This window comes from Myotis brandtii, unplaced genomic scaffold, assembly GCF_000412655.1.
Source record: "Myotis brandtii unplaced genomic scaffold, ASM41265v1 scaffold17, whole genome shotgun sequence".
NCBI lineage: Eukaryota > Metazoa > Chordata > Mammalia > Chiroptera > Vespertilionidae > Myotis > Myotis brandtii.
Genome location: NW_005356259.1, coordinates 1,260,082 through 1,287,610, shown reverse-complemented (window position 1 = coordinate 1,287,610; position 27,529 = coordinate 1,260,082). Strand labels below are relative to the sequence as shown.

The 27,529-nt window shown below is 47.6% G+C and overlaps 1 protein-coding gene across 11 annotated transcripts in view; it reads right to left on the bottom strand.

Annotated features, from left to right (window-relative positions):
* The window catches only part of ATXN7L1 (ataxin 7-like 1), a 224,667-nt gene that overhangs the window by 13,930 nt on the left and 183,208 nt on the right, over window positions 1–27,529 (bottom strand). For all 11 annotated transcript variants that reach the window (XM_014536936.1, XM_014536938.1, XM_005862875.2 and 8 more), the window contains 4 exons: window positions 19,773–20,053; window positions 16,306–16,388; window positions 15,200–15,456; window positions 2,495–2,687 (listed from right to left, as the gene is read on the bottom strand). In XM_014536936.1, the coding sequence (XP_014392422.1) occupies window positions 2,495–2,687; window positions 15,200–15,456; window positions 16,306–16,388; window positions 19,773–20,053 (814 nt within the window). The remainder of the gene's footprint in view (window positions 1–2,494; window positions 2,688–15,199; window positions 15,457–16,305; window positions 16,389–19,772; window positions 20,054–27,529) is intronic.

The following is a 27,529-nucleotide window of genomic DNA, read 5'->3' as shown; positions in this document are numbered from 1 at the left end:
GGATTGGCACTCATTCCACAAACCCTTCCTGGAACCTGCCTTTGGAACCGCTCTCAGGAGCAAATGCAAGACCTTCCCTTTGTCTGGTTCCTGCTTATGTTTGGGGGCTTTTGTATTCAAATATTGCTACCCATCAAATCTGGCACTTCTGATGGAAAACTCTCTCCTGCACTTTCATATGAAGTGGTTATTGACCAAGCGAGAAAACACAAAGGGGACTCCCCAGCGTGGAAGCTGGTCCCCAGAATCCAGTGGGAGCTCTTCCAGGTCGAGACATCTTTTCTTCCTTCATCCCAGTTGCTAAAGACACACTGAACCAGGGCTCATTACAAAAATGGTTTAATATAGCAATTGACCATGAGAGAAAGGACAAAGCAAAGAAACAAATCCATGGCCTTTCCATTAAATCAGCAAAACATTAAGGGCACACAAATCCGCTGTGTGAGGGTCCAGTGATTCGAATCCTCTCTAGCCTGGCAGCTTGTCATTTGGACAAACATCTTTAAAAAAAAATTGCTCTTTTTGATGATCACCAGAACTGTTCCTGTTGTTTCTTTTTTATTGAAGATTTTTAAAATTGATTTTTAGAGAGAGATGAAGGGAGAGAGAGAGAGAAACATGGACGTGAGAGTGAAACATCAGTCAGCTGCCTCCTACACACCCCCTACCTGGGGAGCAAGCCGGCAACCTGAGCATGTGCTCTGACTGGGAATTGAACCAGTGACCTTTTGGTGCAGGGGACCACATGCGTCACCCGGGGCTGGACAAACATCTTGATGGGCTCCATACTCTGGTCTTCTGGTAGAGCCCAGTCTCTCTCTCCACCCAGGGGGGGGGCACCTTTTTGTCTTTGCTGTCTGTATCTCTAGTTCCATAGAAATGCAAGGCCAGGTGCCACAGGAACAATATTCCTGTTCGCATATTACGTCTTGGCAGAGCCGCAGATCCTCACTGCATTGGCCACTATGGCAGACCCCACAGGTTGCCAATCTCATCAACTGCCACCAACTCCCACCTCTCCCTGCCTTTTTCTTGCCAACAGAACCACACTTTTGCTCTGATAGGTGACATGGAGCAGTGAGCAGGGAAGGTGGGTCTCTTCCCAGAACCTTGGGGGTGAATCGTGCTGGCTCCATCCTGTGCCACTGCAATCCCATCCTTCTCTGCTGCCGAGTGGCATAGGGGTGGGCATGTGACCCACTTCTGGCAGATGGCAGGGGGAATCTGGTGGGGGAGGTTCAGGAAGATTTTCTTCCCAATGAAATGGTATAAAATAGCACCTTAGGAGAAGACTCCCTTTCTATTTGTCCCTTTCCATCCGTGCAAATGCTACTGGGTGAGGATTGGAGCAGACATGCTGAGACCAGGTGTGAAAGGGGAAGAGGCTGCACAGAGCGCCCCTCCGCTTGGAACCACCCACCTCTAGACTTCTTGTTATACGAGATAATTAGGCGACCGCAGTGCATGCACTGTATGAGTTGAGTTTTCTGTTACTGGCAGTCAAAGGCATTCCTGATCGTCCCTCACTATTTCTGAAATAGCGAAGAGGCAAAGGTCTCAGGCTGCGGGTCCAGGTCACCATCATTCCCAGCAGCAGGAAGTGAATCTGGCCTTCACTCCTCTCACCGACAGGAGGCAAGAAGGAGTCGCTCTATCTCGATGCAGGCTGATTTCACCTACACAGCCCCTGAGCTCTAGGAAGAGTCAACACCATTGCTACAGGAATCCAGCTGGCCCCAGAGGAGACCGGCCATGGGCCCCGTGTTCCAGGCCCCTTGCACTCAGCTCAGGGACGGCAGCACCAGGCATCTCCTTCTCAGGTGCTCGCACGGCAAACGCAGACAAGCCTCCAGCTCCTGCCTCCTTATGTTCCCCACCTCGATTTCGATGATCTGAGTTGTTGAAGTGGACTCCTTCAAGGACTGGGAAGAAACTGACCTTTCTGTTCATCAGCAATCACACCGACATGAAATGCCTCCCCCTTTCCTTACACACACACACACACACACACACACACACACACACACACACACTCAGTACCAGTGCCATATGGACACACTTACTAATAACAATAAAACTCAGAACCAACAGGGGAGACAACCAGCTAGGGCTGGCACCTGGTGCTGCTACGACAGACGGTTCTCGACGCAGGTGAGCTAGACTAACTCCTGGAATCAGAGGCTCCGTTCTTAGATGGGCAAAGCCAGAAGGTCCGCTTCCCGGTGCACTCACATAAACACCGCTTCTCAAGCACGAATGCTTCAAGGTGGGCCACAAACACTCAGGTGTTTAAAGGATTATAATCTGCCGGGGACACTTTCTTTCTGTGATTTTCAAGGGTATTTCTAAGGCAATCATTCAATCTCAGGTTAAGCCTTCCCATAAAACACTGTCCTGAATCCCTCCCGTTAGGAATGTGTGCCCTCTGACACCATCACCTACATGCCCACGAAGCACAAGGGAAATGCGTGGAGGGAGATGCCCGGTGGCCTACCGCAAGAGGTCTAGGGTGGTGGGTGGAGAACTGACAGTCTAACTTCTCGGATTCGTCGGCACCATCCATCTCCCCTTCATCACTTGACAGTCGGCTGGCGAGGTCACCTGCAGCGGGGGGCACAGGGGCTTCCGGGGCGCAGCCGCTGTGGTTTGAAGATGTGGTGCTGCTTATGCTATTTGCAGATGATGGTCTAAGGGCAAGAGAGAACACAGAATAAACCCTTCGGAGGTAACAGAGCGCCCCGAGCAGAGCGCAGGAGGCAGCCCAAGCAGCCTTTCCAGGGCAGGGGCAGACTGGCACCAGGGGAACACTCAGGCTGAGAGGGCAGCAGCGACCAGCTCTCCACAGATCTGGTGGGGCCGAGGCTGTGGCCTGCTTGAATCGGGGCATCAGGGGAAAGGCCACAGTGCCGGCGGAACGTGAAATACAGTAACGCGGCACAGTCTTCTGCGAGGTCAGTCATAACCGTTCAACCACTTGCATGTACGTTATCTGTACTTGCCATGTAGTTGCTTCTCTTTGAAGGTGGAACTTCACAGGAAGGTCAACCCGGTAAACAAGTTCAAACCAATTGACAAAATATCAATCATGACAAAAGACAGCCCTACAAACACTTTTTTTTGCTACTAAACTCTGGCTTTATGAGATTGTTATCATACTGGCATGAAAAACGATTGTCCCAATGAGGGGCCACAAGTCTCTTATCCCACAGCCAGGTCAGTTTCTTAGTATTTATATTAATATTATTAAGATATTAATAATGTCTTAATATGCCACAGAGTTTAATTGTATCTTCTGAGAATGAACGTTTACGTTAAAAAATATTTTTATTGATTACAGAGAGGAAGGGAGAGGGAGAGGGAGAGAGAAAGAAGCATCAGTGATGAGAGAGAATCATTGATCAGCTGTCTCCTGCATGCCCCACACTGAGGATCGAGCCCACAACCCGGGCACATGCCCTGACCAGGAATTGAACCATGATCTCCTGGTTCATAGGTTAACGCTCAACCACTGAGCCATGTCAGCTGGGCTGAACGTTTAATTTTCGACAAGGCATTAGATCCTCCTGCTGGCACAGTTGGCTCATAGTTGATGTTGAAGAAATATGTTTCTCAATGAAGGAATACATGAATTCCATGTGTATAAATAATCCAACAGAACTCATCTAAATTATAGCTAAGCTCATAGAAAAGCAATGTCACATTAAGAGATAGAACTACATGCTTACTGAGCAGTAAAAAACAAAACAAAACAAAAACATCACATCAGGAGAAGAGTTAGAAGAGAAAGAGTCAAAGTTAGTTGTCAGTTGTTTTTACTGCTTCTCTACTTTCATTAGGTGATTGACCCAGGAGAAAGATAGGGAGAAAAAGAATTTTTGGAGAAAAAAATCAAGATCCTTAAAAATTACTGGTTTTCTGCATTCTTCTTTGAAAGCTGCTCCTTCAAGTCACATGAAGCAGCACTGTTACTCTGTCTCCCTCTGGATTCTCTGTGCTACAAAATCTTTCTAGGTGTGAAATACCTGAGTTCAAACCAGATCCCGAAAGCACAGTCATTTAAAAACAAAGCCACAAAGGTGGAAACAAGCCAAATGACCATCAATAGGCAAATGGATAAACAAAATATGGTATATCCATACAAAATATTAGTTAGGACTTAAAAAAAAACAATGAAATACTGATACCTGCCACAACAAGGATGAACCATGAAGACATTATGCTAAGGGAAATAATCCAATCACAAAGGACAAACATTGTATGATTCCACTTCTATGAGGTACCTAGAATAGTCCAATCCATAGAGACAGAAAGGAGAATAGTGGTTACCAGGCACTGGGGGTGGAGGGGATTGGGGAGTTTGTGTTTAATGAGTACAGAGGTTCAGTATGGAATGATGAAAAGTTCTGGAGATGGTGGTGATGGTTGTACCACAATGTGAATGTACTTAATGCTACTAAACTGTACACTTAGAAATAAAATGGTAAATTTTGTTATGTATATTTTACCACAATAAAAAACAAAAAACCTAAAGATCCCCCAAAGAAAGCCACAGACAGTTTTTCAGTGTTATTACAAGAACTCCATTAGTAGGACAGTTTATTATTGACTATTACCTTCCCATACTTATAAAACAAAGATGCCAGGCACTTTGCATGTTACAAGTCTACAGTCCAAAGACCACATCTCCCCAGCTGCATTCCCCGATACCTACTCTCCTGTATCAGAAGGGGCAACTACTCTATTGCCTGTTTACAGCCAAAGGCCCAACTAGTAAAACGTTTTTGGTGAAATGTATAAAGAAAGAAAACAGCATCCATAATCCTGCCACTCAAGATCAAGTGCTATTACCATTTAGATTTATATCCTTCCAGACTTCTTTACTGTGCATACACAGGCACATGCATTTTTAAGCAAGAATTGGGCCACACTGTACATACTATTTTGAGACATGGTTTTTGTTCTGTTAATCTTCACCCAAGGATATTTTTTCCATTGATTTTTAGATAGAGTGGAAGGGAGGGAGGGAGGTGGTGAGAGAGAGAAGAGAAAGAGAGAGAGAGAGAGAGAGATGTGAAAGAGACACATTGATTGGTTACCTCTTGCAAGTCCCCAACAGGGGCTGGGGATCAAACCTGCAACCCAGGTACATACCCTTGACTTGGAATTGAACCCACAACACTTTGGTGGGTCGGTTGACACCCTAACCACTGAGCACACTGGCCAGGGCTACACTTTAAAAAAAACAACAACTAGTGATAATGTAGAAATATTTCCATGTATAGAACTATGACATATTTTTAAATACTCCCCAGTATTCCACAGTATGGATATATCTCAATTTACTTAACTAGTCTATTGATGGACATTTAAGTTGTTTCCAAACTTTCTAGTAGGCTCTTCTTCTTCTTTTTTTTTTAACATTCTAAAAGCTGCATAGTTTATTTAACTTGTTGGCCTTTAACAAATAGATAGCCAGATATTTCTCCAGCAAAAATGGGTTTATTCAGAAACAACAAAAAGTTCCAATTCAGCACATGCAGTCTAATGGTGAACCTTTTACAAGTTCAGAGAAACAGAAGACAGATATGCTTCCGCTATGGGATTTTTGGACTGGAACACGCGGTGTTCCCCTGGGCAGGATGGTTTCCTGGATTCTTTGTCCATCAGAGTCGAAGAATGAATCCACGGATGGAAGATGGTATAGCAAAGGTGGAAATTTATTGAAGAACAAGCACAGACTCCCACGCGGAGAAGGGGAAAGAATCTCACAGCACAGACTCCCTTTGGGGAGGGGAAAGAGTCCCCTAGTAGGCTCTTTTTGAAGCCTTCCCCAACATGATAGGACCTCCCTGCCCTGAAGGAGATATAAGTCAGCGGGATTTTGTTAAGTGTAATAACAGCATCATTACATAGGAAATTATCTTTACTTAAAAAAATATCTTTATTGTTGAAAGTATTACAGATATCCCTCTTCCTCCACCCCCCCGCCCCTGCAATGAGCCCCTCCATCCTGCTCCCATCCCTGCCCCAGGCCTTCACTGAACTACTGTCTGTGTACATGGGTTATGCATATAAGTTGTTTGGTTAATCTCTTCCCTAACTACCCCCCTCCCCCTGAGATTCGTCAGCTTGTTGCATGCTTCTATGTCTCAGGATCTATTTTGTTTGTCACTTTATTTTGTTCATTAGATTCCACATATAAGTGAGATCACGTGATATTTGTCTTTCTCAGACTGGCTTAGCATAATATTCTCCAGTTCCCTCCATGCTGTCTCAAAGAATAAGAGATCATTTTTTTTTACAACTGCATAGTATCCCATTGTGTAAATGTACCACATCTTTTTTTGTTGTTGTTAATCCACACCCAAGGAAATTTTTTTAGAGAGAATGGAAGGGAGAGAGAGAAACATCGATTTGTCTATCACATTGATTGGTTGCCTCCCTCATGAGGCCCTGGTGCACCCCCATCGGGACCAGGGATCGAACCTGCAACCCAGGTATGTAACCTTAACTGGGAATAGAACCCTAGACCCTTTGGTGCACAGGCCAACGCTCTAACCACTGAGAACACTGGCCAGGGCACCACATCTTTTTTATCCACTCAAATTGATGGGCATTTGGGCTATTTCCAGATCTTAGCTTTGTAATGGGCAAAGGATCTAAATAGAAACTTCTCCAAAGAGGACATACAGATGGCCAAGAGACATATGAAAAAATACTCAAGGTCATTAATCATCAGAGATGCAAATTTAAATGACAATGAGGTATCACCTCATACCTGTCAGAATGGCTACCATCAACAAATCAACAAATGATAAGTGCTGGTGAAGATGTGGAGATGCAGACTAGTGTAGCTAGTATGGTGTTTCCTCAAAAAATTAAAAATGGAACTGCCATTTGACCCAGAAATCCCACTTCTGGGAATATATCATAAGAATCCTGGCCTGGGCTGGCGTGGCTCAGTGGTTGAGCATCGACCTATGAACCAGGAGGTCATGGTTCAATTCCCGCTCGGGGCACATTCCCGAGTTTCGGGCTCGATCCCTAGTGTGGGGCATGCAGGAGGCAGCAGGTCAGTGATTCTCTCTCATTATTGATGTTTCCATCTCTCTTCCTCTCTGAAATCAATAAAAATATATTTAAAAAAAAGAATCCTGAAAACACCAATCAGAAAGAATATATGCACCCCTATGTTAATCTTTACTTTTTAAAGATTCATTTGGGAATCTTTAGAAGTAAAATGCCATGGTATTGCCCTAACTGGTTTGGCTCAGTGGTTAGAGAGTCGGCCTTCAGACTAAAGGGTCCCAGGTTTGATTCCAGTCAAGGGCATGTACCTTGGTTTCGGGCACATCCCCAGTGGGGGGTGTGCAGGAGGCAGCTGATTGATGTTTCTCTCTCATCGATGTTTCTAATTCTCTATCCCTCTCCCTTCCTCTCTGTAAAAAATCAATAAAATATATTTTAAAAAATGCCATGGTATCTGCAATCTACTTCAAAATATATAATAAAAATATAGATAAAATAAATATAATTGAAAATCTGAATATTACAATTCTTCAAACTAGGTATAAGAGTGTTCATTATATTATACTCTTACCTCTGTACATGGAAAAAATTTAATAACAAAAAAGAAAAAAAGAAAAAGAAAGTGAGCTAGTAGTACAGATACTTTCTGTGTGAGAAAGTGGCGGAAGGACGTCCCATTAACTGGGCAGATAGATTGAACACTTATTTTGTCTCCCTCCCAAAATCCTACTAAAATCACAGTAAAGGGATAAAAAAGGCATTAGTTCCAAAGAACAAAAAGATCAGCAGAAATATGGTAAAATGATGATGAATTCCCAGCCTTCATTTAACTCCCAAACCAACAATGAAATCTGTTTCATCTTGCTAATGATGATTGGTTTAGAAAAGGGCATGAGAAAGAAAAGAAAAAATATATTTTGGGGAAGGGCTTTTTTAAAAGAGATAGAAACATCAATGATAAGAGAGAATCATTGATTGGCTGCCTCCTGCACGCCCCACACTGGGGATCAAGCCCGCAACCCAGGCATGTGCCCTTGACTGGAATCAAACCTGGGACTCTCCAGTCTGCAGGCCGACGCTCTATCCACTGAGCCAAACCAGTCAGGGCTGGGGAAGGGCTTTTGTAAAGATTTTTCTCACCTTTAAAAAGACACAAGGGCCCTGGCTGGTTTGGTTCAGTGGATAGAGCGTCGGCCTGCAGACTGGAGAGTCCCAGGTTTGATTCCAGTCAAGGGCACATGCCTGGGTTGCGGGCTTGATCCCCAGTGTGGGGCGTGCAGGAGGCAGCCAATCAATGATTCTCTCTTATCATTGATGTTTCTATCTCTCTCTCCCACTCCCTTCCTCTCTGGAAAAAAAAAAAAAGACACAAGGAAAAGGTGGTTTCTACCTTCACTGGATCTTGTTTCACCTGGCTGTGCCTGAAACTGCTGCAACCATCTTGCTGTGGACTTTGGAGAGCGAAGAGTGTGGGTTGAAAAAAGAGCAGAGAAACTGAGCCAACTCCTGATCTCTGGGGACTGGTGCCCTTTCACCTCTGGACTTCTTATCTCATGAGATTAGAAATGTCCTAATACTTTAAGTATTTATTAAGACTAGCTTTTCTGCAAATACATAAATGGGATGATGTCAAGCTAAAAAATTTTTGCAAAGCAAAGGAAACCATTAGCAAAATGAAAAGACAACCCACTGAATGGGAGAGCATGTTCACCAATGATACATTAAATAAGAGGCTAATATCCAAAACTTATAAAGAATTCATACATTTCAACATCAAAAAATAAACAATCCAACTGAAAACTGGGTAGAAGCCATGAATAGACACTTCTCCAAAGAGGACATACAGATGAGGAATAGACATAAAAAGATGCTCAATGTCACTAATCATCAGAAAAATGCAAATTAAAGCCACAATGAGATATCACCTTATACCTGTCAGAATGGCTATAAAAAAAAAAACCCCAACAAATAGCCCAGTGCTAATGAGAATGGTTATAATTGTTATGACTTTTTGTTTGACATTGCTGATTTTTTAATCTTTTTTTTTGGTTTCTTTTCTAGATAAAGGGAAAACTTGTTTACCTATGACTTAGCAATTTGGTGAATTATACCTCTGTAAGCAGAATTGAAGCATTTATTGTTTCTCACTGCTTGATCCCTCCAGAATACACTAAGGAGTATTTTTATTTTCATGGCAATGTGATTATTTGCATAAGTTCAATAAGAATAGATTGGTTTTATTACCAAGGCTTTGACGAGAACATCATGTATGAGAGAGGCAGCATAGACTTGGACCAGAAAGCTTTGAGGGGTTCAGATTGACTTGGGAAGCCAATAAAAGCCCCTTTGGGAAAACAGCCTGGGACTCAGTTTACATGGTTCACAGCAGGCTTTCCAGGTGAGGAACAAAGATTGCTTCCTGGGACATGCAAGGAAAGAACCTCAGGGGATGTTGGGGACTCTGAGAAGAGAGGATTCGCCAAAACCTGTAGGTACTGCGGACAGAATCTGATGGCAAGTACGCAGCTTGGCCTCTAGCCTTGTGAGGCTCAAGTTCAATCTGAAGATTCCTCAGGAAAATTCCAGCTAAGCAGTTTTAAAGAGGCCTATATGGCTAATTACCATTCTTGCTGAACTTACACAAATCACCAGGCCACGTTTATTGAAACGAGACTTATTTTGCAGATAAATTAGTCTCAATTTGGCTATCTTTGGTAAAAATGGGGGTGATTATAGAAAGAAAATTGTTTCAATAGGAACTATAATATACCTTTGTTTTTCGAGTTTTTTTTTTTTTTTTTTTTTTTTTTTTTTACACAATGTACACTTCAGAGAAAGCACTACAACTCATCCTTCAACAATCTTAGTGACTGATGTGGTGTAAGCCACATAGACAGTTTACCTGAGCACCTGATGCCTAGTAATTCTTATGTTTGGCCTGTTCTATTGCTTAAACTCTATGACTCGAACAGACCCCTGCAGAGTCCTTGGCATGTGGGTCCTTAAACAACAGGATGGCTTTAGATTACTTGTTAGCTGAACAGGGAAGTGTTTGTGCAGTGGCCAACTCATCATAGTTTGGGTCCCGGGGGACATAGTAATAAAAGTTAACCCTTGTTCTTTGCTTAAACTGAACACTCAGAATGCCCCCTCTAAGGCTTAGGGACTATTATGGAAGAGGTGAGCATGTGAAATGGTAAGAACCAGATAAACGGGGCACAATGGCAGACAGATCTGACTCCATCTTACAAAGCTAATCTTCCCTCTTAATTGAACCTTGACTTGGTCCCCCTATTTCCCTCAATATTGAGGAATAAACTACACAAAAGGGGTAGCTGTAGAGAGTGCAATGCGCAGCCTCTCTGACTCCACCTGTCCAAGCCTGCGTTGTCCCCATGGCCTCCTGGCTAACAGCTTCCGCTTAGTCTGGCATATAGACCTGCTCATCACTGAAGGAACTGTGTATGCGGCTTGAGGAGATAAGGTAAGTGTGGTTTGTTTGTCGATGATTTGCAGGAACACTGAGACGGAGACTGGACTCACAGCAACCAGCACAATCTTCCTCAGACCCTACTGGCAGCGCCCAGATGCCTGTGGTGGTCAATCACCTCTCGCCACTCCCACTTCCCTCCCCTTGACATAAAAGCCCGAACTCGGTGCTTTCTTAAGATGAATTTGAGGTACCACTAGGGCTCCCATCTTCTTGGTTGGCACCTTCTTGATCAATAAACCTTTCCTTACTCCAAAGAAGAGAAAAAAAAAAGGGTTGAAACACTCAATAGTAAGTTCCAGTTGTCAGGTAAAAGAGAGGAGATAAGGGGAGCATACTGGAGAATAAAGATAAGCATGGAAACTCTGTGTTAGAGCAAAATCAGCTCAGAGGACAAAGACAGAAACATGAGTGAATAATGGTGTGCACATGTGTACACAGGCACACATGTATACAGGCACACATGTACACAGGCACACATGTACACAGGCACACATGTACACAGGCACACATGTACACAGGCACACCGAGAGGAGAGCTGAATCTATTCCTTTTCAGGCTTGTTTCATTCAGGATGCATGCACCCTCTTGGCGATGATGGAATGGCAGATGCTTTCAAGACCTCCCATTTCTGATCACTGCACTCCAGGGTGGGACCTGGAGGGACGGAGTTCATTGGAACCAGCCTGTGTCTCAGAAAAACCACGGCTTGGTGAGAAGTGATGAGGAATGGGGCAACGAGTCATGAGAAGGTATTGAAAAACCCACTCAAGCGCAGCCAGTGTGGCTCAGTGGACTGAGCATCATCCCATGCACCAAGAGATTGCTGGTTCGATTCCCCGTCAGGGCTCATGCCTAGGTTTTGGCCTCGGTCCCCAGTAGGGGGCATGCAGGAGGCAGCTGACTGATGTTTCTATCTCTCGCCCTTCCTCTCTCTCTGAAAAAACAATAAAAATACATTAAAAAAAAGTCACTCAAGTTTGCTAGGCTGCCATCCACCTTTCCTCCTTCCACACCACCTCATCCCTCCCCTCTCCACTTACCAATGTGGTTTAAAGACAATGTGTGTGATGATGGTCCCTGTTCAGTTCCACTCAGGGAAACTGAAAGGAAGTCTTCGCCCCACCACTGTGAGGAGGCCTGGGCACCAGCCCGTCTGAGTGCTTCGGGGAAGAGAGCACAAGGTAATGACTTTAATCGGGTCCCTATTATGTGCTAGGCCTGTCACACACACTTTCTCATCCAGGTTACCCACTGCCTTTGCGCATTTAACTATTATCTACATTTCTCAGATGAGGAAATTGCTTGCAGAGCTAATAAGAGGTGGAAATGAGACTTCAAAGCCTCCCCATACTGAGAAATGAATGTAGAAAAAGCGCAGGGACAAATATAAGTCAAGGAGAGAAATGGCTTATAATTTGGCAGTAACACTATCCTGATTAGTCACAACTGAAGTTGCTTTCACTCTGTCCTTTTTCAGGCATCTAGGACCTTCTCTTTGCCCACTGCCCCCTTGTCAGTCTAAAATTCAATGGATTTTGCCATTTTATGCTTTAAGATTAGATGTGTGAGCTTTCTCAAGACAGAGGGGCATGTGCCCAGATTTTGTCAGCACTGGGTCCCATAGCTGACCTTTCCCCCTCCCTCCCCGGGGTCAGAGCCCAGTTTGACCCTCTGCCCTCCTCCCCTTTTCCAACAGAGTCCTGATGGTAGGGCTGGGCTGGTCATCCATAGCCCTTGGGCTCTTTGGGGCAAGTAATCTGTTTCCTTAGGAGTTGGGGACAAAGAAACAGAGCAGGTGGGCATGCCATTTCAGGGCCCCCAGGTTGGGGGACAGAGGGCACGAGGACGGGCAAATGGAAATCAGGTCCCACCAAGGACTGTGTTTACTCACACTGCTTTCCCACTGAGTGTCACCACCACTTACTAACAGCGGCCATCAGCGCAGCACTTATTATAGAGCGTGGTACTTCATCTCACGAAATCCTTCCCAGCTCCATTCCACAGATGAGCAAGCCGAGGCTAGAGAGACTAAGAAACATGGCCACGCTCACCTCCTTAGTAAACATGGAGTTGAGGTATGCGCTTCCAATCCTGTTCTGACCCGTGTTCTCTAACTTTAACTTCTCCCATTCTAGACCCAAGTTCCTTTTTAGAAACCCCTGACAAGAATGGGTTGCAATTCAAGAATATGAAAGCTGAAATGTTTTCAAGGTTATCAAAACGATATGTAAGAAATAAATTCACACACATTAATATTTCCAAGAAAAGGAATTCATGACTGGGAAGGGATTACGATAATTCCATGTATGTATGATAATATTTTTTTGGCCCATTGTAGATAATTAGTGTACAGTGGGGCCTTGACTTACGAGTGTCCCGACTAACGAGTTTTTCGAGATACGAGCCGTCTCTCGGCCGATTTTTTGCTTTGAGTTGCGAGCTAAAATTCGGGTTACGAGCCAGCTTCAGATACCCCACCGCTAGTTGGCGCAGCGAACGTCACAGTGAACGCCACAACATCAGCCCAGCATCACGTGTCTCACTCGTTCACTTTAAGATTTGACATACGAGTAATTTGAGTTACGAGCTCCGTCATGGAATGAATTAAACTCGCAAGTCAAGGCCCCACTGTAATTGAAATATATATAGTATCATAAGTAAAATAAATGTTTTAAGTTTTATGTGATTATAACATTAAATTCTGATCATGCTTCTTACATCTCTGATTGCATGGGGGTGTCTCATCCTATTGTAAAACAAGTGGAAGAGGGTGTCATTCCCCACTGACATTGAACCAGAGGCCACCCTGAGTTTTTTGGTTTCTATGCCAAATTTGAAAAGCATCCTCAAAAATTATTGTTAGCAACATCTGTAATGCTCTCCTGTGCCGCCCCCTTCCTTTCAGAGACATCCCTTTTGCTGATTAACCTCACTCTTCTTTCTGCTTCCGGAAGAGAACACGTAAACCTGCATTTCTCTAATGACAAACATTCCTCTGAAAATCAGCCAGGAAGGAACAGGAAACAAAACTACTAAGGCTCCATTGCTTGCTTTATATTTTTAACGGCTGCCCTCTGGCTTCTCGGTTCATCAGGTACCACTGCTTGGGTGAGAAGTGCCTCCATTAGTCAAAAGCGTATATTAGAGAGGGTGTTCAAACTGGGTTCCCTGGGGTCCCTGGGGGACACGAGGTGATCCCTCAGAAGGCCAGGGGGTCAGCAGGCTCTGGGAACATGAGTGATGAGAGCAGGGCTGTGCTGGCTTTCGGCGGAGGCAGGTCTGCTGTTCTGTGGGTACCGTGTAAAGGTTTGTGGGGATGAAAAAGTTCTGCAGTCCCAAAGAAGTTTGAAAGTCACCGTAGGCAGAATCAAAGCCCTCCCTCCCCAGAAGTTTGGAACAGGACTGCCTCCTCAACTCTAAAGCAAGGGCAACCCCCTTCACCAACACCCCGCACCACACTCAGAAGCAATCACAAAAGGATCATGTAAAATGCGAGGTGGCAAGGAGAGGGCATGGAAATGGATGACAACACACGACAACGGTTGTGATGAAATGCATGAGGGCTGTGACTCCCCCTGAATCCGGAGGCTGAGGCCGGCCGTTCCTACAGAGGGACTCTGACCGTCAAACTGGGTCAGGCTGGTCCCAACGTGGAAGGCACGAGGGCGAGAAGCTGGCGGATCAGCAGCAACGGCCACCGAGTATCTGCTGCTGCTTTAAGAACCAACTCCTTCCCCTCCTGTTACACCCCACTCTCACAGCCCACTCGCTGACCGGACCCTGTGGGACGCACACAGAATACACGAAAAATTATCAAGCAATACCAGGGCCTGCACCCCTCACCTGGTATCATTAATGCTTCCTTTTCATGGCTTTATGAACATCTGAGTCTTATCTCATCTTCTAAACGAAATTCTTGAAAAGCAGAACCTAGTTTCGTTCATCATCTCTGTACCCCTGTGCTTAATATTTCTGAACGAGGGTTCCCTGTCCTATTCCCTGGAAGGCGGTCTGCTGCTCAGGGTGGCATTCAGAACACACGTGTGGATTTTAAAGCACTGTTAATCCAAATGGGTTCTAATTCTCTTTCCTGTTCTTTCCTTTCTTTCCAGGACAACGAAATAAAGCCACAGACAGGTGGCTCAGCTTTCTGCGTGTGCAGGAGAATACAGAGCAAAAAGCCTCTGTTACGCCACTTTCCCCTTCGCCTGGGTCAGCGGAGGGTTGGAGGTAAAAATTCACAAAGTAATGTGTGTCAGACGGGCTCCTACATGTGCCGATACCCACATCCACCCAGGTTCTCCGCACTCTCTGCTCCAGGAACCGCCAGCTAAGCTAACCGCCCAGGCGGCCCGGAGAGCTGCCCGGTGGCTGATGTGCCATCCAGGTATTTCTTTTCAGCTCACTCTTGTTCTGATAGAGATCTGCCATGAAGGGTGATGATGAAGAAAACGATGGCAATGATGACAGCAGTAAAATCCGCTGAACGCTATGGCCGAGCCCCTTACGCCCAAGATCTCATTTAAAGTGCACAACCGCCTTACGAGGCGGGTATGACGGCTTCCATTTTAACACGTGATCGGAGCACACGCAACCCAGCAAGGCAGCCACTTGACCAAGGACTCTGGGCCTCTATCACCACGGGGGGGAGGGGTTGGGGTGGGGGAGGGGACTTACCTAGGAAGCACAGAGTTAGGTGGCCTGGATTTTGCAGGGGATGTGACTTTAGGTTCTGGCCCAGAGCTCCCTGAAGATCCTGGCAGAGGGTCCTGTGCCGGCCCAGATTGGTTTGGAAGAACTTCCCTCGCTGCGGTCAGAAGATGCTCTTTATCTTTAACTTCTTTTTCTCGGGACCTGGCTTTGTGTTCCGCCAGAAGGAGGTCAAATTGCTTTTTCCTGCCCGGGACTGCCCTCCGATGGCTTAGCGAATGTGTCTGAGGACAAGAGAGATGAAAAGCACAGCCTCTTTGATCAGCACATACACCTGCTTCCCGGGGCCCTCCATCTCAGACACAGCAATTCATGGGAATTTGGAGGTGCTTGAAAAGTCAACTTCAAGGCAACAGCTCCCGTTCTGTGGCTGGGAAGAGGCAGAGACCACACAGATGCAACCATGCTCTACTCTCCTTGGTGTCAAAAAGCCAGAGCTTCCTCCAAAAAATGGCATAAGATGACAAGCTTCAGCGCAGAGCCCAGGAGAGCCCCTCGGATGAAAGGCCAGCGTGAGAGAGTCTAGAGTTAATCCAGGTGCAGGTGGGAGGCTTGCGGTGGCCCAGGCACACAGAGCCACCAAGCAGAGAGGGCCACAGCCTCGATCCCAAGAAGCACTAGCAGTTCAGTATGGAACACGCGGCTGGGGCTACCGAGCGGCAGCCGCCTTCGGTCAGCTGTGGCCCTGGCCACCCCGGTGTGGCCGGCTCGGGGGCGCGGCAGGACTGCCTTTCAGGGCGCCGCCGCCGCTGCCGCCGCCGCTCCTGCATACATTAAAACGTAGCAGGGCTCAGAACCGCCTGTGAGTGCCTATAAATACAATTTACTGTCTGGCCTCACAAGTAACAGGGGAAGCCTTTTTTTTTTTTTTTTTTTTTTCCCTTCTTAAAAAGCCAGCCAGCTTGAGGCAGGCACTCTGCTACCATGGAAGAGAAGAAAGCATTTCCCTTACAAAGAACAGCTGGGGGTCATGTCTAGGTTCCACACCCTGCCGTGTGCAGAGAGTGGCATGCAAACATTTCGACAAAGGCCCCAGCGAGAGCAGGAAGTATTTTTTATGGAAAGAGAAATACCTTGCAGGTGAGGGATCTTGTGCAAGGTTTCTTTGTCTCGGGATCCAATACTCCACAGTGTTTATTTGGGTCAAATTCTCTCTCTGGTTTAAGAAACAAACAAAAAATATAAGAAAAAAGGAGACTAAATAGGATTTGGCATTAAGACTACATTTAAAAAATGCACATTTGCACCAACAAGTGAGACGTTGTCAGGCAATCTGTTTTTTTTCCACCGACTGCTAAAATGCTTCAAGAACCCGCTCAGGGGAACATGGTGCACCCCTCTGAACCCAGAGTCCCCTAGGCCAGCTTCGTAGGGATGGGGGACCGCAGCACAAGGCACAGGGCAGGGGGTGGGGCGGGCACTGGGGAGGAGGAGCCCTACGGCTCTTACACTGTCTGTCACTGGAAAAGCTTCTCCAGGTTCTTGGCCCTTTGGCATGGCTAACAGCAGACCAGGGAAGCCACCTGAGGCCCGAGGGCCACTTTTTCCTGGGCGGTTCCAAGAGCGCGTCACAACGCCCCAGCCCCACCTGCCTTCCTGCTGGCTTTGGCCATTTAGGCGGAGAGTGTTCCTTGACCTGTCAGGAGTGACGCTGCCCCTCTCCTGCTTTGCAGAGTGCTCAGCACAAGGCTTTCCAGACAGCCTTGTTGGCCAGAAAAACAGTTGACCAGATTCAGGAACACTTTGGCGGTGCCCTAGGCAGGGGCAGGGGAGAAGTCTGGGTGTGTGCCTTTCGTAGATCTAAACGGAAAGGTGCAGCGAGGGCAGAACCTGCCCGTCTCGCAGCCTCAGCCTGCCGTGTCCCGGCACAGGCCTGTTGCTGCCAATGGGGTGGCTGCAGGGAGGCCAGGCTTTCCCCACCGCCTGCCTTCCCACTGGACTGTGGAGGGGTCATGTTGCGAGTTTGCTTCTAAGCAACTTTCTCTTTTTAGGCCCATTTTGGATCCTTTCTCCCCTCTGGATCACAAAAATGCTCTCCTCCCCAGGAAAATGAGGGCAGGCAACCGCTTGAGGACCCTCCCCGTAGGCTTTAAAGTTCCACCTCCCAGGTGCCTCCTGCTTCTGGCAGGCGCCCAGCAAACACCTGCCTCCTGCAGAGCAGGAATGACACAGCTCCTCTGGGCGTTCAGGGAGAATGCTGGGGTGGGTGAGCGAAGTGCTATAAATTTGGTGGTGTCCTTAAGAACCCTGAATAGCTGCACACTAAAAAGAAGTTACCTCGCCTGAAACACTGTCTGAAACTAGTGGAGTAAACACTGAGCATACTCCATGAATGTGTTCTATTTGTTTAAAAAGGTTTGGGGGTGCCCTGGCCAGTGTGGCTCAGTTGGCTGGGCATCATTTTGTGCACCAAAAGGTTGCCAGTTCGATTCCCAGTCAAGGGCACAAGCGCCGGGTTGTGGGCTCGATCTTCGGTAAGGGGTGTGCAGGAGGCAGCCAATGGATGTTCTGCTCTTACAACGGTGTTTCTCTCTCTCTCTCTCCCTCTTCCTTCCTCTCTCTTTCAAAATCAAGAAACTATTCTTTAAAAAAAAAAAAAAGGTTTGGGGGACCATGGGGTGGTTGTGATGGTGGTCATAATAATGTGTGCAACAAAACCATTCTTATATCCAAGACAGATGACCTGGTTGGCTATCAAAATGCCCTTCCCCCTTTTCTTTTGTCTTCTTCTTCTTTTTTTTTTTTAAAGCTTCACTTTTAAGAATGGAAATGGCTAGATCTGGAGATGCCCATTTCCTAGGAGTCCTCTCTGCCCACCCAGGAGAGCCTGGCCGGGAGTTCTGTCCCTGGGGCTGTCGGAGTCAGACCGGTGCCCAGGCCCACACCAGCCCTCCTGTTGGCCTGGAACTGAGCAGGTTGTTTGGCTGGGGGCAGGAGCTGGCTGCCAAATGTGAAAGTGAGATAGAAGCAAAAGACCCACTGAGACAAAACAACCAACAAAATGCAAAACCAAACAGCGGACAAAAAATCCCCAAACCACGGCCGAATGGGGTAAAGGCTGGAAGCCCTGGACATGCTTCTGCTACAAGGAGCCACAGCCCGGGGACACTGTGCCCGCCAGGCCTGTGTTTTCCCTGGGACGCTGCCACCCACTTCCCATCCTGGAGGAGAGCCAGGCGCCGGGGGCTCCCGTCCACACAGGGAGGCTCACCACGCACAGGGGACACCAGGCTCTACCTCCCTTTCCTGATCGTGGGTGAGCAGCACAAGAGGAGGTTTTTGGGGTCTAATGCTTTTGTCACTTGAGTGTTTGGGGCTGAGGTACTTGTAAGAATAATTTTTTTAAAAAAAGTTACAGATGTAAGATAGGAAAGCTAAAATAGAGATAAATATGAAGTAAAAAATAAAAATGACCCAAAATGTTTGGGGTGCTTAAGAAGTATGCTCAGCCTGGCCGGCGTGGCTCCCTGGTTCAGTGTCCACCTATGAACCAGGAGGTTACAGTTCCATTCCCGGTCAGGGCATATGCCCAGGTTGTGGGCTCGATCCCCAGTGTGGTGTGATCCCTAGTGTGGGGCGTGCAGGAGGCAGCCGATCAATGACTCTCATCATTGATGTTTCTATCTCTCCCTCCCTCTCCCTTCCTCTCTGAAATCAATAGAAATATTTTTAAAAAATAAGTATGCTCATACTAGAAGATATAGTTTATTTTTCACAGGGTGGCCATATATATATATATTTCCCCCCCCCCCCGTCAAGATTAGATAAATTCCCATGGTTATGAAGCTTATTTTGGTCTTTTGGAAAAAGCGGAACGGCTAGATTTAGTTTCACAACACATCCAAAGCAAACGTCATCCACATGGGGGCCCCTAAGAGACAACCACTGCCCCAAAGACTGGCCGTGTGCACCTTCCAGGCACCCATGTGCCGGCTCAGACAACCAAGGAGTACACCCAAGAGATGTCCCCTCCAGCCCATCTGCGGTGTGAACCTGAGTGTTCCCCAATAGAAATTCCAACTGGTTACTTGGGAAAGGCAGTTGCCGCCCCGACCGCAGAATCAACCCGGAAACCAACGAGGCCAAAGGACAGAGGCTGTGTCCTTCCGTGGAGCAGTCACTGATGGGACGGTCCCAAGCCTGCCCTGAGCTACTGTGAGATGTCACGGAGGTTGTCAGACTTCATGGCAGTGAGGCCTCTACAAAACCCAGGGGCGGTTCAGCCGGTCAGCACGATAGTAAGACCCTCAGAATCCACAGACTGTTGTGGTAGGTGCAGAGCATCCTAGGGTAACTCGCTAAGCACTGAGCTGAGCGAGAGCCTCATCCGGCCCGGGAATAGGAGAACCAGCTCTTGCTTGCGTTTTTAGGTGGGGGTCCTGCCTGCAGGTTGGCTCCATGTCCCCCTGCCATCCCCGCCCCCCCCCCCCTTAAAATGAAACAGACCTGCTTAATTATAAGAACACATCACTCCTTGGTTACAGATATGACTCAATTTCAGTCTAATCGTGAGTCAGACTCGAAGGACACAGACACGTACCTGAAAGTCTCCTGTAAGGCTTGTTGTTTTTGGTGCCATTTTGGTGTTTCTTGTCTATTGTGGTGGACAGAATTGCTTTGCCGTTTAAGATCTTCTCTGGGGAAGGTGGCACTGACTTGGACATCAAGACCGGCTTAATTAAGGGTGGGGCGGAGACAGCCGGGGTCGAGGTGGAGCAGGCGGTGACCGCAGCGGTGGTTGTAGAGTTCATTTTGACATTGGCACCATCTGCCTTCACTAGGTTAGGAATTTTCTCTAAACTGACTACAGGAACCGGAACGCTGGAAAATAAACGAACAAACACACACACAATTGCCTTCTTTGGTACATCTGGTCCGCTGAGAACCTACACTCGCTTATCATGATAGAACACTTCCTTATCACTTATTTATACTCCTCCTATAAGTGAGCAGCATGACTCCCGTTTGGATGGGAAGGAGGTTCGTGCCTCGAAAAGGACCCACAGGGGGTGCGAGGCTGGCATGGTGCCAGGGATGGCATCAGAGCTGACGGATTACCTCTCAGACCCGCTGTCCCCATAGATCCTGCAGCTCCCCCTTCCCAGTCCCTACATGTTGGCTGTTTCTGAGACGGCACCTTGGGGAGAACCAGGTGCCTGCTGTGCAGCCAGGAGGAGATGCTGTTTGTCTCCTGGAGACAGTGTGCCACAACGTGCCACTTGCTGAATCACCCCCCCACGCTGCTCGGCTGGTCTCCCGCTGGCGATCGGCGATCGGGCCTGACATCTGCTTAGCTCAGGAGTGCTGACAGGCTCACACCACACGGAGGCATGGCTGCAGGCCAGCGAGCCACGCTGCAGGCTGTCGGAGGACTCCTGGATCAGGCTCACATCCTGGGGATGAGCTCCAATGGAGTGAGCCGCCATGTAACATTATCTAATATTCCATTTTAGGCAGCTAGTTATGTAAATAGGCAAGTCTCAAGGCTGGCAGGTGAGAGGATGAATTTTAAGAAGACAGAGCACAAAGGTGTATGTTTGCTCTTCGGTATCTGTCACCTTTGCCTCACTCCCCTGCCATTTCTCCTGTCATGGATATGCATTTGATTCTGTGCATTTAACGCCAGAGGACCCTCTGTCTGGGGGGCTGGGAAGGACTCTGTCTGGGGTTTTAAAAGATGAGATAAGATGAATAAGCGTTGCTTTGGTTCCTGAACTAGATTTCCTTTCCTCCTTGCAGGAAGGCGGAACACTGAGCCCTCAGCCCCCCAATCATCTGCGAGCCGACTTAGCTACTTGAATGCCAAGTGATCTAGACTATGGCTTAGCCTGCAGACAATGCAGGGCAGAAAGAGAGATTTGTCAGGAGAGGAATCTTATTTGTCCACATGGCTGGTTGGCCTCTCCCGTCTCTAAGATTTATTCACAGATCATTTCTTTGATCTTTTTGTTCATGAAATTATTTCAGCAACCCCTGCCTCTTTTCCGACTCTGAAACAGGATCACAGAGGTTATTTTTAGGTCTTTCTCCGTGGTGGGGCAGATTGTGGCTGGACTTCGCCAACCTCCCCCTAGGACCACATGCTTTCCCGGCCCCGGGAAGGGCGCTCTGGGGTTTCAGGCCCCATGGGAGGGGAAAGTGGAACAGTGGTTTTTAGCAATCCACCCAGTCGCTGACAATCACCCTCGATCACAGCATCCCAATCACTGAGCTGAACTTACGCTACTTTCTATTCAATGGCAATTCTCGAAGCACTCACATATTGCTGAAGAACAGCACAAGAAGCCCTTGAAAAGTCAGCACACTGAGAGGCTATAAAGCTATTACCTGGTGAAATTAGTGCTGCATTCCTGATGGTAAAAAATGCAAAGCCATGGAATATGGAATTCTTCTAGGATCATCCCTTCACTCAATTTTAAAGGACACAAATGAGAGAAGTCAGGGTTTTGAAAAGATATCAAACCCACGTTCACAGCAGCATTATTCATAATAGCCAAAGGGTGGAAGCAACCCAAGTGGCCATTGCTAGAGAATGGATAAACAAAATGAGGTATATACATACAACAAAATATTACTCAGCCTAAGAAAGGAAGTTCTGGTACACAAATGAATGTTGAAGACATTATACTAAGTCAAATAAGCCAGTCACAAAAAGACAAATATGGTATGATCCTACTTATATGAGGCACCTAGGATGGTCAAGTTCATAGACACAGAAAGTTGAATGGTGGTTGTCAGGGGCCGAGGGCAGGGGAGAATAGGGAGTTGTTATTGAATGGGTACAGAGTTTCAGTTTTTTAAAAAATATGTTTTTATTGATTTCAGAGAGAGGAAGGGAGAGAGACAAGCATCAATGATGAGAGAACCATTGATCAGCTGCCTCCTGCATGCCCCCTATTGGGGATGGAGCCCGCAACCTGGGCATGTGCATTGACCAAGAATCCAACTGTGACCTCTTGGTTAATGGGTCGACAATCAACCACTGAGCCACACTGGCCGGGCGAGTTTTTCAGTTTTGCAAGATGAAAAGAGTTCTGGAGATTGGCTGCACAACAGTGTGAATGTACTTAACACTATTGAAGTGTACATAAAAAATGGTTATGATGATACATTTTATGTGTACTGACTTAAAAAAATATTAGAGCCTGCTTAAAAGCTTTTGTTGATTTATTTGTCACCCTTGTTTTGATCTGCTGACTTTAATTTCTTTGGAAAATAAGTTAAACGTCAAATGTTGATGTGAACACACGGACGATTAGCCAGGTGGCACGATTCTCTAGCACCTGAGTGGCCTTCTCTGACTTACTTCTTAGAGAAGCCAGGAAGTTCAGGAAAGGAAGTTGGGGACTTTAAGTTCCAGATCTAGCTCTTGTCGCACGAGCCGGTGTGCGTAAAGGGAAGGCCTCTGGTTTCTGTGAGAAATGCCCTGGGTCCGTGTTGAGTACTCACGCATGAGCTCAGCAGGCGACGTTGGGATAGAACAATCCAGAACAATTGTACAAACTGAAATAAATTTAAATGCTGAGCGAAGTGGTCCTCAAATGCTCACAGGGCAGTACGTTTCTGCCCTAAAGTCAATGTTCTGCCCCAACGTGCTCCTTACGGCAGCCGGGAGAGCACCGGGCACAGGGTCCGGCCATGGAACAGCAACAGTTGACTCATCTCTTTGGTGATGCTTCTTCCCAACTGTACTTAGGAACTGAGCTTGAGCCAAGCCAGCTAATACCTGTGACTGATCTTCTAATTTGGAATTTTCTCCACTGCATAACGAGTGTGGCCCACTCATACACTCGGCGGCTAATGCTTCCAGGACTCCTGTTGGACTTCGATCCGAGTGCCTGTAGGCTGGGTGTGGGATCGAAGCCCATCAGCCACAAGGAGAGGCTGAGACGCACAGCCCTCTGGGATTGAGTTTTATTGGGTTGGAATGGGAGGTGTTAGGAAAAAATATGATTAAGAATGTTTTGAAGGCCCTGGCCAGTGTGGCTCAGTTGGTTGGAGCATTGTCCTGTATACTGAAAGGTTGCGGGACCGATTCCCGGTCAGGACACATGACTAGGTTGTGGGTTCAATCCCAGTCGGGGCATGTACAGAAGGCAACTGATCGATGTTTCTCTCTCTCTCTCTCTCTCTCTCTCTCTCTCTCTCTCTCTCTTCCCCTCTCTCTAAAAGCAAAAGCATATCCTTGGGTGATGATTAAAAAAAGAATGTTTTGAAGGATTCCATAGACCAGGTGGGTCAGTAAGGAGTTGAGCCCCTGAGTAAACACCCTGATGCCAGGTACGTGGGCCACATCTTGGAAGTGCAAGAAGGGAGACTGAGCTGTGGGTGGGAATCTAGGGTGCCCACGAGCTAATGAAGAAGGGCTACCGACAGAGTGAAGGCCTGATCATTTCTCCTTGGTGACCCTTCTCTCCCCCAAAGGTTCTGGGCTTCCCCTCTAAGGTAACCTGCCTCTGGCCTGTGTGAGACGTTAGGAGAAGGAAGGAAAGCAGGCAGCTCAGTGACAGTGGGAAGGGTCAAACACATCCCAGAAGAAATGAGAGAGAGAAGAGAAAATCATCCCCAGCACAGATGTTAGCCATGCGTCTTAGAGTATTCAGCCTCGTTCCTTCACGACCACTGGCAACAGCCCCAGCGGATAAACAAAGGAGGAAATGATGGCAAGATGGTGCCGCACAATGTGGAAAACCAATCCCAGAGGCCCCATCTTTTCCAGCAGCGAGCTTGCTGACATAAGAAGCTGCTGATAGCCCCGGCCCCTGCTCGGCTCGCACACAGATCCCTGCCTGTGTCTACACCTGGGAGTGTGGCTGCCTGGAAGTCATCAGCGAAGAACGGGTGTCTGCTTTCTCCCACGGTCCCTTCCCTACCTCCCTCACTTCCTGGCCATCACCTTTCCCGGCCAGAGCAGCGCCCCAGCCTGGGCAGGTAAGCCTTTTCCACATGACAGTGACCCTGAATAACAGGTTTAATTTCTTTCCGTTTGGAAAGAAGCCAAAAGACTCTGACCCCTGCTTTTCCCATTCAGGCATCTCCCCCTTTCCTGTGACTAATCACAGTCACTCACACACCGCGTGTGTGGTTAGGGGCTGGGAGGGGTGGGTAGTTGGCAACACTTAGATGACTAACTAAGCCATTTATTATCCTGTTTGCTTAGGTGACACACAGGAGGGTGGTTACCGCTGGGGTCCGCCAAAGCCCCAAAAGCTCCTTCCCTCTCAGTCTTAAGCGGTGAATGTACACACTTCGAGAAGCCTCACAATTAGCTGCATTCATCAGCTCACTGTTGTCCTTTCTCTGAGGAGCTGTATTTGAAAGGGAAAGGTGAGTGCCCACTCGTCCCCTGCTGCTTTCATAATGCCTGTTTTGTTCGCTGGGGATGAACTCCTTCAGGGAGCCGGGCTGCAGCCTGCTCCCCTGCGGCGTCTGATACACTGGGAGTAGTTATCTCCTTGTTATCGCTGCACCTCCGTCCTGGGAAGGGATCCTACCGCCCAAGAGAACGGCCTCCCTCCTCCTTGCTATGTGGGGGCACATCTACCTGGTTTCTTCTGTGCTGCTCTGGCTGCCCGTGTCTTCTTCCTGTGTGCGTGGCCTGCCTGCATTTCTTTCTTTATTTTTTAATCTTTCTGGACCAAGGCTTTAAGAAAAGGCTTCTCCTGGCACCAAGAACATGCCCCTCCCTGTCCAGCGGTGCCAGCAAAAGGCAGAGGTGAAACATCTTACGGTGCCCCCAGCTGTCCTGCGGCCAGCGGCTCACAGCCAGCTGCGCTCCCCTGGCGACCAGGCTTTATTCTCTTATCATCAACAGATAAGCCTGAAGAGAAAGCTTCAGAAGATCTTGAGTCCTGCAGAAATCATTGCCAACCCTGCTCCACTTACCAGCGAGGGGCAAGATGGATTGGACAGGCAGGAGCCTGAAGGCATATGGCATTTGTGCTGTGGGTGATGTGTCTGATGAGAGTTCTCAGCTGTTTGATTTCTTCCCACCAGCTCCTCTGGCAAAGGCCCATGTGCAGAACTCTGAGGACCTCTGATTCACTGGCAGGGCCTTGAAAGGGCCACCTCACCCAGTTTCTTGCCTTCTAAAACTTACCCTATTTTAAAAGACTCTCAAAGAAGGAATTCTATTTGGGTCTCATGGATGCATTTTGGGGGCTGCGATCATGACATCATTTATATCAAATTTAAATTCTTTAAGTTGAAGAAATACTTGGGACATCCTTGAAGGCCGAGTCAGGCAATCACGAAGAATCAGCCCAAAAGTAGAGCCACAAAGTCCTGTTGTGATGCACCCGACAGGAGGTACTAATGACATGAATCCTGACAAGTGAATAAATATATATATTTTTTTAAATGGGGAAAACTTTCAGAAAGCCAATTTGTAAACATCTGAAGCAAACAGAAAACGGGGTCATCAACCGCTGAGCCTGGTAAACAAGAAAATCTGCCAGATTAATCTAATAATATTCTGTGGTGGGGGTCAGGCCTGGTGGTCGGGGAGGAAGCACCGGGCATCAGCTCTCCTGGCCTCTGCATAGCTTTGGATCCCCTCCACACAACACACCCTCCGTGGGAAAACGTGGGCAGACCTGGGTATTGGGGGCCAGTGGTCCTGGCAGCAGAGGCAGCAACAACAAGAAGATTGGGTCGTGCCAGCCAGAGGGGTGCCAGAGGGACTCCCAGCAGAGCTCCCAGCGCCCACCAAGAAGCTGAAAGCATCTTCAGCAGTGACTTGGATAATGGGCTGGGACCTTGCTTCTCACCCGGGGGAAGAGGCGATGAGCCGGAGAAGAAGGATGTCGGACTTTCCCTTAGGCCAGTTAGCAGTGGGGGAGAGATGAGCAAGCTGACTGGGATGAATTGTAGAAGTGGCCAGAAGTGAGTAACTAAAATCAGGGCGGACAGGCCGGACTGCATCGAGCGTCTGTGCCTTGTCTCGGTTCAGATTCATAGGGTGTGGAGGGCGTTGCAGGACAGCTTAGGACAATGGCTAGGAAGACAGGCTTTGAAATCAGACACACCTAGTTCCAAGCCTGCCTTCTCCATCGCGAGGTGCACCAGCGTGGGGAAGCACCTGACTTCCCAGCGTGAGGGGCTTTTGTGGGGATTAGAAAAAGGGTGGCTGGCCAAGTGGATGAGCAGCTTCGTACAGTGCAAAACCCACACAGACATGGGTGGCTGCCCTGCCTAGATTATCCTGGGACTTCACTACTCTGGGCCTCAGTCTCCTTTATCAGTAAAATGAAGATCATAATAAATATCTGAAGTGATCAAATATTATCTATAATAATAAAAGGGTAATATGCTAATTAGACCAGACGTCTTCAGGACGTCATTCCGGATGACCTTCCTGACGAAGCCGGGGCTGGAAGGAAGCCAGCCTGGGTCCTGGGTGCCTGCAGGTGGCTGGAGGAGGGAAGCCCGGGTCCCGGGTGCCAGAGGGAAGCCGGTGCTGGCAGCAGCCAGGGGAAGGAAGGCCTACTCTTGCACTAATTTTCATGCGTCAGGCCTCTAGTAGTACATGTAAAAGGGGGGAGAGTGGATCACACCATCCCCTCTCTCCATGGACCCTGATGTTTCTGGGATATATAATGTATGCATATTCTTTGAATAATAATAAAGGCAGTGTTTATTAAAATGTATTTCATCTTCAAAATTGAGCTATCAGCTGTTAAAGTGTGTGTACACATTTTATTGGGACACCCTGTACATATCTGGGGTGCAAGTCATTGTCACCATCAGAAATTTCTGTCCTGTCAGCCTTGCTGGTCCCACCATTGGGGGAGGAGTGGGCCAAGCAGCAGATGGGTGTGAGCAGGGGCCTCGCATTTCACCTGGAGTGGAGGCCACTTCTGGGGGTGCAAAGAAGAGAAAACACAGAAGTAGGTAGCAAGCCTTTCCAGGCTTGAGGTCTTTCTAGGAGCATTCACCCCAACTTCTCAATCCTACCTGCTGCTCAACCCCTGGCCTTCAGGCATTACCCAGTGGTCCATGCTCCTACATGCGTAACACATCCTGGGGGAAGAGTGAGTAGGAACTTCAGCCTCTTGCATACAAACAGGTTGTCTCCTGTAACCATGAAGTATGCTAGGCCATGAGGGGCCTTGCTGGCTCTAAGCTGTCTTCTAGGGGAATAACTGTATGTGCTCCTGTCTAGGCAGCTTCCGATGTCTTGGGAGCAGGAGGTCCCAGCACCAGCCTCTGTAGAATATCTGGTACTTAAATGTTAATTGGGGCCTCCTAAGGCATGGAGCTCAGAGGATGGTCTCCACGTCTGTGGGGAGCCCTAGA